Source organism: Malurus melanocephalus, unplaced genomic scaffold (genome assembly GCF_030028575.1).
Source record: "Malurus melanocephalus ecotype Western Australia unplaced genomic scaffold, MMel_1.1 scaffold_231, whole genome shotgun sequence".
In the NCBI taxonomy this organism is placed as follows: domain Eukaryota; kingdom Metazoa; phylum Chordata; class Aves; order Passeriformes; family Maluridae; genus Malurus; species Malurus melanocephalus.
Genome location: NW_026623463.1, coordinates 991,672 through 1,003,864, shown reverse-complemented (window position 1 = coordinate 1,003,864; position 12,193 = coordinate 991,672). Strand labels below are relative to the sequence as shown.

The following is a 12,193-nucleotide window of genomic DNA, read 5'->3' as shown; positions in this document are numbered from 1 at the left end:
TTTATATTGAAGAGTTACAATTCAGAGCCCTTCCAGGAAACCACTGCCACAGTGACATCCTGCAGAAATCACTTTAGAGAGATCATTTTCCTAGAATTGTACATTGTCAGCAATACCACAGACAACCACCACAGAGGTACGATTTAAAACCAGGTACAGGTGGGAGTTAACTTATTGCACTTAAATGTATTTCGATGCTGCCCCATAAAATTGTTATTTGTGTGATGCTTCAAGAATGCACAGTGCAGGGTTTAAATAGGGCATCATTGCAGGGCTTCAGCTGGGGTTGTGTCTAAAGACTACCTAAGTTTAATAATATTGGGTGAGACAGCATTGTTAGGTATGCATGGTGACACTCCAGCAGGTCTTTGAATAAGGCAGAAAAAGAAATTAATGATCCACATGGCAAATATATCTTTTATGTCTGCCTCATAAATCCATCATACTTTAAATTTCATCCTTGCTGTCCTTGTACCTCCAAACTTGTTTGAACACTTTAACACAGCTGGTACCTGTAGAATGTGCTGGTGTGAATCAGTGCTGAGGACAGAGCACTGAGCTCAGTCTAGGTCAGATGAGTGTAGAATACTATGTGATAGGCTGGAAGATCTGAGTCGCTCCTGTACCTCCTGCATAAGCTGTAACAAGGAGAGAGAGGGTGCTAAGAGTTAAGCAAACATATCTGACAAGGAAACATCCACTCTTAGCTTTCCTGTGCAAGAAAGATGCTGGATTTAGAGCACACATTCTTTTGGTGTCCTCTTCCTTACCTCAGAAAAGATGTTGTTGCATTTAATTGGATCTCATGGAGACCATCAAATTAATTAAGGATTTGGAAAAGGTCTGTAAGAAAAAAGCTGGGGCAAACCATCAGGCTGGTATAAAATATCCCTGAATACAAAGAAGAAGAGCTGTGGCCCAGCCTGTCAAATAATCAAATACCATAGAGGAAGTATTTCTTTAAATAGAGGTAAGTAATCAAAAATGCCTGGAACACGTTTCAACATATTTCCAAAYAGAGCAAATGTACGTGTGCTTCCAGGATGGATCTTAATTATGGAGATTTGTTAATGAGAAGGCTTCCCTGAACCTCTTTGCATTAGTATGTAGCTGATGGTTCAGCTGGTCTGGTGCATTGTGAATGACAGCTTTTTCATTAAAGCCATACGGTTTGGTAATGTTTTTCAGCTGCCTGTTTTCAGAGGTAGAAGTCAGAACAGAAGTTTTTGGAAAAGCTAAAGGTTGATTCTTCAGCCTGTGGAAAATGGTGAGAATATTGCTGTTAAGACAGGACATTTCTTAAAATCCCTATGGGACTGATGAATAACTTTCTCTCCTTGATGCTGTGTTTCCAGATCTGTTAAGGCTTCTGCARTGCAGGGTTTGAAAGATGGTTTATATTTGCATCCAAGCTCTTTTACATGTGACTCTCAGTGTACTGGGAAACATGTCCTTGAAATGTGTCAGTTGTRAGGTGTGAGGAGTGCTGTGTCCTTTTTCAGGCTCCCCTGTTTAATAAAGGCTTGGAAAAATGGTAGGGAAACACCAGGATGGTCCTGGGATGGAGAACAAGAGATCAAAGAACAGGGAGACAGAGCTCAACTAGTTCAGGAGAGAAGGCTGTGAGGGATCTTGGTATCTACACCAACCTAATCGAGCTTTTAGTGAAAATGGAGCCAGCCTTTTGTCAGTGGTGCACACTGAGAATGAAAAGGTCACAAGTTGCATCAAAGGAATTTCCAACCACTCTCATGGAGATTGTTGTCACAGGGAGGGCAGTCAGATGTTGGCAGAGGTTGCACGRGGTTTCCATGGGGAGTTTCCATGCCTGGTGACACTGCCCCAGCCTGSCTTGGCAGCCAGACCTGCCTGGTGGGCGAGGTGGCACAGCAGACCTCGCTGTTCCATGCCTCGAGCATGGCTGCCCTTAGCAGGGAAGAGCAGAGGCGTTTTTAGCGTGCGTGCGCTCCGTGAGTGAGAGCGAGAGCACAAGGAAGTGGTGCAAAGCAGTGGCCCTATTGGAGGAGTAGGTCAAGAGGTAGAGCAGAAACTGCTACATTGCCTTATAAGACAAAGATCTATCACACTGTGATGTTTGTCACTGCTCACTTCCCCCTCASTGTGGGCTCACTTTGGCCTTGCCCAGTTGCACTGCAAAAAAGGAAGAGTTTCCTTGTCACGCAGTCACAGCTGCTTTGCAGTTCCTCCACCCTACAAGAAGTTGGGTTTGTTTAAGAAGTTCTGCCCTTCCTGTTGTATTTGGAGCTGTTGAGCTGCCCGTTGCTCTGACAGTTTGGACCCACTGCTTGAGCCCGGGAGGTAAGATCACAGCATCTGGTGGTTTTTTGGTGAGCTGCTCTCACTGAGTGTACCAGCAGTTGAACTGCACAGGAAATTGTGGTCGCCATGAAAAAGCAGAGCAAGTTCTGCATTAGTGTGAAGMATTTTCCAGTAGTCTTGTACATGGCATTCCTACTGACCTTCAGGAGAGTGTTTGATGGATTTAATTGGGCAGAGTGGTTTTTGGCTGAGTAAAATGCTAGTCTTGGAGTTGGCAATGGCTTGRAAGGACATGATTAAGTAAGAAGCCATTATTTAGATTGCAGACTGGATCTGTGTAAGTAGGTAATTTTAATTCCAGTGATGAAAAACACTGATTCATAAAGATAATGTGTTTTGGCTCATAGTGCTTACGATGTAATCTATTGGCTGTTAGGACATTTATATCAGGCTTTTAGAATGCATTTTAGAAATGTAATTTTACTTTCCAGTGGATAAATCAAACTGATTCATGATAGAGCCTGATTGCAGTAGGGACTTGTGCTTTAAAGATAGTGATATGGGGTGGTCCTAACATTATATTTACCTTTTAAGATCTTGACTGATGAATCTGGTCAGGCTTGTCTTGTCTTCTTTTGGATTTCAGCTCATGCTGTAGATGAATTATGGCTTGCAAATGTCTACAGGTATTTTAGGTGGTGKTATTGCAAACAGGAGTCTCCAGGTTTAATTGTCTTGTCTTGTAAGAGCAGTGGCCTTGTTGGTTTTGTCATACAGTGATTTCCTTGGCGCATGGATTTGGTTTGAGCACTGACCCAGTGGAACCTCAGGTCTTTGTGTGATAACCAAAGCCACAGGCCAGGTTGGCTGACTGACTCTTACAGCTGCAGGTATCAAGTGAAGATGATCTCTAGCAAATGCAGCTGGCTGCTCAGCCAGTGCCTGTTTGATCATCCTGCTAAAAGCAGATCACACCCTGAAACCCCTCCTGCAGAGAAACTCCAGTGTGTTTCACCTTCCTCCCCTCCTGCCTGTCCCACAGGAGCAGTGTGGCCTCCCSAGCTGGGGAAGCTTCCATGAGTAGAGTGGAGATGTGGAAACCCCCTCTGTGGTGGGAAACTCCATTGAGAAGCGATGCTAGAGCCAGGAGGGGCTGGGAAGTACCTGCCTGCTTGCTGGGAACAGGAGCGGGGGTTTCTGCTTCAATCCTGACATCCAGACTTAGCTCAGAAACTGGAGACAGGGTTTGCTCTAAAGGTCCAAAAAGGGATGTGTTTTATGACTGGGTTTGAATCTGCTTCCTCAGCTGAAACTGACTGCTTGGATTGAATATTATTGTGGTTATAAAATGTTTGTACTTAAACAAATCTAGTGGAGTTGCTTCTCTCCCCTTGCTCACGGAACCTGACACACGCTCCATTGTCTTGTATTTTGCTATCAAATTTTTTGACCCCATTTCCTCCTGATTTCAGTCGTGAGCAGCTTAAAACATAGCTGTGTAGCTTGGAGCAGAGTTATCTTGATAGAGAACCCACTGTAAAAGTCACCACAATATGTTTTTCATAAAGCATGAAAGGACTTTAGGAGGAGATTGAGTGAAGGGGAAGGAAGGAGAYGGGGGAGCTCAGGGGAGTACAGTGCATTCAGAAATGTAGCTGATTTTCATACTCTTAGCCCTGTCATGCAAAACAGCAGASTCCAGTGAAATGCTGATACAAACCGTAAAATATTTATCAAAATGAAAGATATTCAGGAAAAAAATCTGAAACATTATTTAGGTGCTGCAGGTTGGAGTACAGGAGGTTCTGTTGGATGCTCTGTGCATTTTTGCAGTTATCTAAGGAGAAAGCTGCGAGAGGGGAAATWAATTCTTGCCCCTTGGTGAAACAAGTGGGTCCTGGATGTGGAGGCTGTGCCCACAGGCAGGAGAGTGKCATTTGACAGGCATGAGAGGGACGCCCAGTGACAGGGCTTGGGGACCATTCCATAAAACCAAATCATTCTTCAGATGAAAGGGGAGCAGGRGGACTGTGCCTTCTGCTCTCCACGTCCTGCTTGGCTTCCCCACGGCACACTGCAGCTCCCAGCACAGCACCATTTCAGGATGGGGATCCAAGCAGCAGCACAGCGGGCAAGGAGCACTGTGTTCAGKTGTGCTCTCTGCTTTATGATCTCCTTTTGTGGGTGGAAGGGCGGGGTCACTGCTGAAATCACTGAGGTGCCCTGCAAAACTGAGGGCAGAATTCAACTCCTGGCAAGGGAGCGACAGCAGCAGAGCTGTAAATCCTTGTGGAACCAGTCAAATGCAAATGTGTGTTTGTATCTAAACCCCTCCTTTTTATAGCTGGAATGTGTTTTCAATATTTTCCATGCACAGAGGAACTGTTTTCTGGACAACAATCTGGAAGCACAGGCCATCTTCTCCTTTTCTTGCATCAGTTACCAGCCTTCCCCAGGACATTTGGGCTGAGTCAGTGCTTTGTGACCTGACCTCTCTGCCAGACTGCAGTACACAGGAATAGGAAGAGAAGATTTTATCTGTCCAGGGTTTCATGTCCATCTGCTGCCTGAGTTGTGATGGGGCAGAGCTGGGATAGCTTCTCATATTCATATCCAAAGCAGCTCCTGCAGATGTTCTCTCCCYCCACCTTCTTAGTGAAAATGGAACTAGGTGGGACAGGGCTTTCTGTGCCAAATGGGACATCTGTGGAATGATTGAAGCTCTTTGTCAAATTGGCTTGGTTTGTAAACCAGCTTTAGTTAAAAAAAAATCAGTAAAAATCACTGGATGGCTTCTGGGAATCAAAATGTTTCTTACTCTATGGAAAAATCTTTCCACTTTAAAGCTAGCTAGCCTGTGTTGATAAAGAGATGGGAAAGATAAATGACCCAACAAGAAATGTAGTGTACTGGATCAATTTTTTTTTTTAAAGAAAAATTCTACAGACTCAGATTGAAAAATAATATGCACATATGTGCTGTCTCCCTAGTAGGATGTATTTGACAGATAAAAGACACACAAGGAGAGTATTTATAGGTTCAGAGCTATGCTTTTTCAGTGTCTTAATTTCCTTGAAGGATTAGCCCTTCCTGCTACTGAGTGGGATATTGGAAAGAGATTTCCATCTTTTTCCAGACCCTGTGGATTTTCCCTTCTTAGGCCCYGTTGACCAGTATTTGATTTAGGACTCAAGTATCACATTATAAAATGGAACATTAAGAAAATGACTCCTGGGCATCACCGTGTTGCTCTCTGAACAGTGACAAATGCCTTTTCTCTGTATCTCTTTTTTCAAATTGTAAAAGAAAAAAAATAGGTGAAGTGCAACACCATAATATTCCCAGTGTCTGCATACATGRTGAGATTTGCTGTTGCAGACACCAGTCTTTTAAAAAGCCTTTGAGACAAAGATTGTCATTTATTGGAGGCTAAATCATAAATCTTATGACGTATCAGGGAGGAACTATTTGCCATGACTTCAGAACTACTCCTCTCGATGTTTGAATGCTGATTTAAACAGCAAGATCCCACCCAAACTGAAGGTACTTTGATCCAAGTTTCACATTGCTCATAGAGCCGAGTATGTTTGTGTCTACTTTAGGATTTAAAATTTAGCTCAGCATCTTTGAGAAAATTATAAAAATACTCTTATTTCACTATAGTTATTCCAGTAGGGAAAGTGTTATATCCATCCCTACATGCACAACATGAAAATTAACTTTTTTTTAAGGAGCCGCCTCCTCTGTTTGAAAATGTTGCAGTTTGTGTTTCTTAACTTCTTTTAAAGTTGTGTATGAAATGAGTCTCATTGACATGCRGCTCCAAACCTGTTTGTGTTTGCTGATGTCAGCCATGGTGAGCAGCTGTCTGAGTAACTCACTAGCACAAAGAGATACATGGACTCTAGTTTTTATCTTAATATCATCAGCAGAAAAGAAGCTGTCCCCCCMAAAAAAGTCCATTCAATCTGCCTGGAAGCTCTGACACCAAAGAATAAAGGACTTGGGATTGTTTATTTGTCTAAGGAGGGTGGGTACCCCAGAGCTACCACTACAAATAATCACTGGCAGCTCACTTTAATTTAGCATTAAAGCTACTATCCTATTTTGCTGTGAGTGCAGTATGGATCACCCTACTAGTGTGGGGATACAAGTACTTTATTATTATTTTGAGCAGAACTGTAAGAGAAACAACAGATAATAATAGATAAATGAGAGAGAAGCATGATAGTGGTGAGTCTGCTGAGACTGTGGAGTTTAATTYAGAGATAAACTATTCTGGATTATTCAAAAGGATATGTTTGTCTGACTGTCAACAAAATRGTTTTGCCTGCTACATTTTAGCTGAAGATTTTTGCTGACGACCACCAGATGAAAACTGTCAAATTGAGGAACTTCTAGGCCACACTGCTGTGGTTGTAACATTGATTCTTCTTTCAACATGAGATCTACCAAATAATTTCTCTTTTTCTCACCCTTKAGTGAGAATAAAAATGGCAAAAACTTGTCTCCAGAAGGAAAGTATCAGAAGCCAGCTCAGAAATCATCTTCTGTTGTCTTCTCCTTCCACACTGGAGTAAATCAAGACAAATAATTTGAACAGAAATGTGTATGGATATATGGATTTATGTACAGTACTTTTTAAGAGAAATGTAGTGGGAAATATTTCTAGGGAGGAGTATCCTATCAGGGATACTCTGATGAGTGAGCAGAAATAGGCAAGAATGCGAAAGTGCAATAAATATGGGACAAAGATTATACATGGCCTTCAAGGTGCTTCAGATCTATCACAAGAGTTTCTRTGCAATTCTGAGGCCTCTTCTCTTGATCCTGCTGGCTGATGGCATGATCCAGGGCAGGCTGTGCCTTGGGGGAGGGCAACAGCTGGTGCCTCTTGTTTCATCAYTTTCAGAAAAATCAAACAAGTTTGAAAAGAAGATAGCAGGGAATTTATATATGACAGGGAACATGTGCAGCTAAGCAGCTATCTCTCTAGCAGCTAGGCAAGTTATCACACAATTAGTAAAGTATTAGGGCATTAACAAAGAAACGCCCGGATGGCAGAAAGTGAGTAAATATTAGTAGTTCCTTTGACTTGACACCAAATTCACAGTTAAGCTGGTCCTGACTCAGTTTGTTTTTGAAATGCAATGTTGTCCCATGAAATTTGGTTTTTTTKGGGGGGAAAGGTACAACTTTATGTCTGGCTATAAAGTGCCATTTCACATCTTCAGGGTTTTCATTGCCCTGCTTGCAACAAAGCTTAAACACCMCAGCAGTGGAGAAAAGTGTGAAACAAGGTAACCATTTAATACCASTCTTGGAAGCCTTGAGGATTTAATGGCTTTGCAATTTATAATTTATATTGTATGGTGGGTGTGCACTTTGCCAAGCAGTGCATAGCCAGGCAGCTCCTCAGACTATGGCTTCAAAATYGAAAAGAAATGGAAGAGCATCAATATCACTGTGCTTCAATTTAGCAGTAATGTTCAGGTTTAAGATTATTTTAGGTCTTCCTTTATATTCCAGTCTAAAAATAGTTTGTTMTTAGAACTCTTAAAACATCAGTGTGATCATAGGTTCTTCTGAGGATAAGGTCACATAAAAGGAGGCTTTAGGGCACAGCTTTAGGGCACCTYAGCATACTGGTTTGGAAATGATAGCAGGGATGGGAGTGCTTTGTTAGAGGCTCTTTTGATATCAATTTGCTTTGATTCTCAGCAGCTTAGGTGAGACCCTTTCCCCYTTTTTTTTTTTTTTCAGTAACCTGTAACTCAGCAGTCTTCTGGTAAGGAAAGAGTGTATTTGCACAACTTTATGTTTTGCTTTTGCAATAGGGGGTTTATGCTGCTTGGCAAATAAGAAGCAAGTGTAACTTCCAGGCAATGTTGTAATCCGGATGTCCTGAAGCCATCTGAATCTCAGACTGTCTCCGGGAGTGTCTTATTTTCCTTCTGAATGTTTATTACATTCCATTTATTTCTTGTTGRCAGTTTCACTGCCTTTCTTCCTCTAACCTGGGCATCTGTCTTCCCCTCCTCAGCATGCTGTTTCAGCATCTAAGCACGTGCTGACTTTCACCTCATTCTCCCTAAGACACTTCAGTCCTTTCACTGATCTTCCATCACACCAAGTCCAAGATCCTGCCTCCCAGTTGCTCCTGATCTTCAATATCTCATTTGTGCTGACAGCTGAGCTGTTTGCATTCAGTCCTTATCAAACYCCCCTGTGTCTTGCCAAACCTCTCCCTGCCCAGCTCTTCTCTTTGATTCTGGCCATACATCGCTTTGCTCAAAGCCCTTGCCTGGTTCTCACCTGTTGATTTTCYCTTTTCTCCTCCCTCAGATAGCTCCTCAACAAATGTTCCCTTCAAAGAAGCTCTTTCCACTTGTTCACATTGCTCATCATCATTTCTCATCCACATATTCTCCTTTGCTCTGATATCACCCTCTGCATCTTTTTCTCTGCATCTGCCTGGCCATGCTGATTCTGTAAATGGTTTGGAGCAGAGCAGTACTTATGGTGCCTTGTGAGTTACCAGTAATGGGATTCTTCACCCAGGATTGTTGGATGCCCTCTTGATGGGATGCCCAAAGTATTTTCAGTTTGCATTGGGGATGGTGAAGTGCTCAAAGTGATTGAACCCTAGAAGCAAATGGCTCTGCTCTTGGCTGGTTAAATCAGAAGCAAAGATTGGGCTTGACCTCTCCCAYTACCATCCAGAAGCATTTTACTCCTCTGTGTGCCTAAATATTATCATTTAATGATCTAAGCAAAATAAGCATTTTATATACTGCAACTTGGCCTTTTGGAAGAGGATTTCCTCCTTTTTGCTGTGTGTTGCTAAAGCCTCGGACTTTTACTCACTTGATTTCCTTATAGTTTTGTTTTCCCAACTTCAACAAATTTTTAAAATGACAATGATTTTTCATTGGGAATAACTCTGAAGCCTTTAGTAAAAAAAAATTCTGGTTTTCATTATTTAGGGCTGGCCGACAGAGGGGTGCCTATCTGAACCCCACCGTTGTGAAACCACAGTGGGGTATTAGTCAGCAACACCAAGTGGTGTGAAATACTGGAACTGACAGGCAGAAATCAAGAGGTGCTATGGGGGTGAAAATGCAGAAGGAACTCAGTTGTGTGMTGGAGCAGGCAGTGACCATTCTTCTGTCACCAGAGGACAGCTCAGATGATGGAGGCCCAGTCCTCATTCTCAGTGCAGAGATGCATCTAATTTCTCAGCTAAGTGTGTTACCATCACAACTGAGTGGATAATAGTGACCTAAAAAAGATGTCAAAAGGGGTCATGACAGCAAAACCCTTTATCCTATTATGTGTTATTAGCATAAACGTCCACATATGTAAACATGTGCACTACTAATAGGATTCTCAGTATTTAACAGATTACTGAGTTACATATCAGAGGTCATAACTTCTTCTGCAATCAAGCTGGGTCCATTTTCTGCTGTCAATAATTTTTTTCTCAAGACTACTTTGCAAAAGTAATGTTACAGGCAGGAGCAGGAACCCGTGGTGTTTCTTACCTCTTCAGTCTTTCTGCTATTTAAAGTTGTGTCACAAATTATATTGCCTGATCAAGTGACTGGACTAGAAGGAATGATCTTGCAGTGGAATGTGGATTTTCCGGCTGATAGTGTAAGATTTTTRTGTGTTCACAGGAATTTTAGTTAACATACAATTTGTAAAAACACCCAGCAGGCGATTGGTTGCCCAGAAAAAGATTGGCATGAGGAATCAGAGGCAGGAAAGAGACCAGGACAGACTGGGAGAAGACAGTGGATCTTATTTTACCCTAATGTACATAACCCACATGGCTGGTGGATCATCAGGGTTTTTAAATGTAACCCTTGAAAATGTGGTGGTTATAACCAACTTCAAGAGCAATGCCATTATGGATTGTGCTGCATTTCTGTTCTTATGAAGGTTGGAGGGAATGAGCAGATTTTTCAGGGCTGTTCTCATCCTAAAATCACAGTGATTAGAAAGAAAGAGAATACATTATACTGCTGGGGGACAGCAGACAAGAAGTTAACCACATGAGATTGCCTTTGGGCTGTTTCAAAGCCATGTCCATAGTGGTTTTCACAGATAAAAGGAATCAATGCATGAGTTCAGGGGGGCATTGAATCTGAAGCCCAGATAGGTTCTACATAACTCAATGTTTTTGTAGAGGGCTATAGAAAAAAAAAAAAAATATATATATATATATATATATATATATATAAAATTATGCAGTGTTGATTTTAGTCTGGGAATGTAATATTTCTGATTTTTTTTTCCTCATTTGAACACTGTAGCTACAGCAACCACTTCCCAGGATCAACTCATGTTTCCATTCTATTCTATTTAAATGGTTGTTTGGTTAATTAATACTTAAAGAGACACAGGACACTAGACTCATTCTCACAAATATAGAATAATAGATAGTCTGTCTCCTGAACAGTTTCCTCATTAATAGATGCAAGGGACAATAGGTGCATGCAAAAGCAGATGGGTGTAATGTGCATCTGGCACTGTATTTAATGATGTGATAGAAGTGAACTTTCCCTTCCTGTTATTAAGAAGAGTGCCTATAAAGTGGAAGTCTAATCCTTCCTCCCATTTTATATCTTTGATGCGAGGAAAGTCAGGAAAACTCCTTCTGGCTCCACATTCCTRAAACCAACCAAGCTCAAGAACTAACTTAGACACCTTGGGAGGAAAATCCTTAAACTTCCTACACATCCTGACTTTTGGGAAGGCAGATCTGGTGGTTGAATACCTTGTGAAGGAGCTTCTCTCCATCCCTCCACCTTATAAGGGTGAGCACTTCCTCATTAGGTACCCAGGGAGATGCAAATGTCCCCTGGGGCTCTGGCTCCAGCTGAGAGCCCTGGGAAGCGCCCGGGGCCAGCACTGCTGAGGAAATGAGTGGTGAATTGTATTTCTAAGGGGGAATAACAAAAACCAGCACAATTTGGTCTACTTTCTCATGAGAAACAGAAGTTAGAAGAGGGAGGATTTAATTCCAGTTGTATTAGTATAAATAAAACTGTAGGAATTTTGAACAGGACCTGGCAAAACAGGATGGACATGGAATTGTGTCTCATCTACATGGAATTTTACCCYTTCACTTGATTTCAGGATACAGAGAGGAGCTGGGTTTTCAGCTATGGTGAGCTGCTCGAGGACTTCAAAAACACGAGCAAAAACCTCTCTGTTTCATCACAATTACAAACCCAAAAAGCACCAAATGAAAACAARTGTCTTCTTCTTGCAGAGCTGCCACTCAGAGAAGTAAGAAATGGCGTCGACAGCACACTTCTCTGAGGAGGAGATGGCAGAGCTCCGGGAGGCTTTTGGCAAAGTTGGTGAGTGCAGCCAACAGGAAAGGCCCTGCTCAAGTGTGAACCTGTGGCAAGCTCCTTTCTCATGTTCTGACTGACCAGATGTGAGAAAATGGAGTTTGCTGCAGCACGGATCTACTGTGTCACAGCACCCACAGAAAGTGCTTTTCCTGTCACTGCAGCGTCCCCGATGAAACCGCATCAGCTCGCTGCAGAGCACTGGCCTCTTTCAGAGGGGGATGTTGGGGCTCCAGCTGRGTTAACCAAAAAATCTCAAAAGCTGTACAGCAAACCATATTGGAAATGATCTCAAGTGTTTCCCCAAGAACACTGTTTATTAATGACAAATTATTTAGAAGGCAAAAAGGTGTTATTTTAATGTAAATTCAGTATTCCCTATGAGAAGGAAGAGCGTGGAAGACAAACGTGCAAATGGGAAAAAAAATGTAATCCCTTTACCATGACCTCTCAAGCCCCATATTTCTATTGTGTTTTCTTTCCAAACCTTTAAACATCTCATTTGATTTGTCTCCTTTAAAGTCAYACAGACCCCCTTACTGCCCACC

General features: G+C 42.1%; 1 protein-coding gene across 2 annotated transcripts in view; it reads left to right on the top strand.

The window, feature by feature from the left end:
- LCP1 (lymphocyte cytosolic protein 1) overlaps positions 1-12,193 on the top strand; it is a 48,978-nt gene that overhangs the window by 16,856 nt on the left and 19,929 nt on the right. Inside the window, exons 1-2 of one of the 2 annotated variants that reach the window (XM_057374725.1) lie at positions 2,132-2,319; positions 11,561-11,651. In XM_057374725.1, coding sequence (XP_057230708.1) covers positions 11,585-11,651 — 67 coding nt within the window. In that variant the 5' untranslated portion in view covers positions 2,132-2,319; positions 11,561-11,584. Of the gene's footprint in view, positions 1-2,131; positions 2,320-11,560; positions 11,652-12,193 lie in introns of those variants that run through there. The other variant, XM_057374727.1, reaches the window with a different exon arrangement.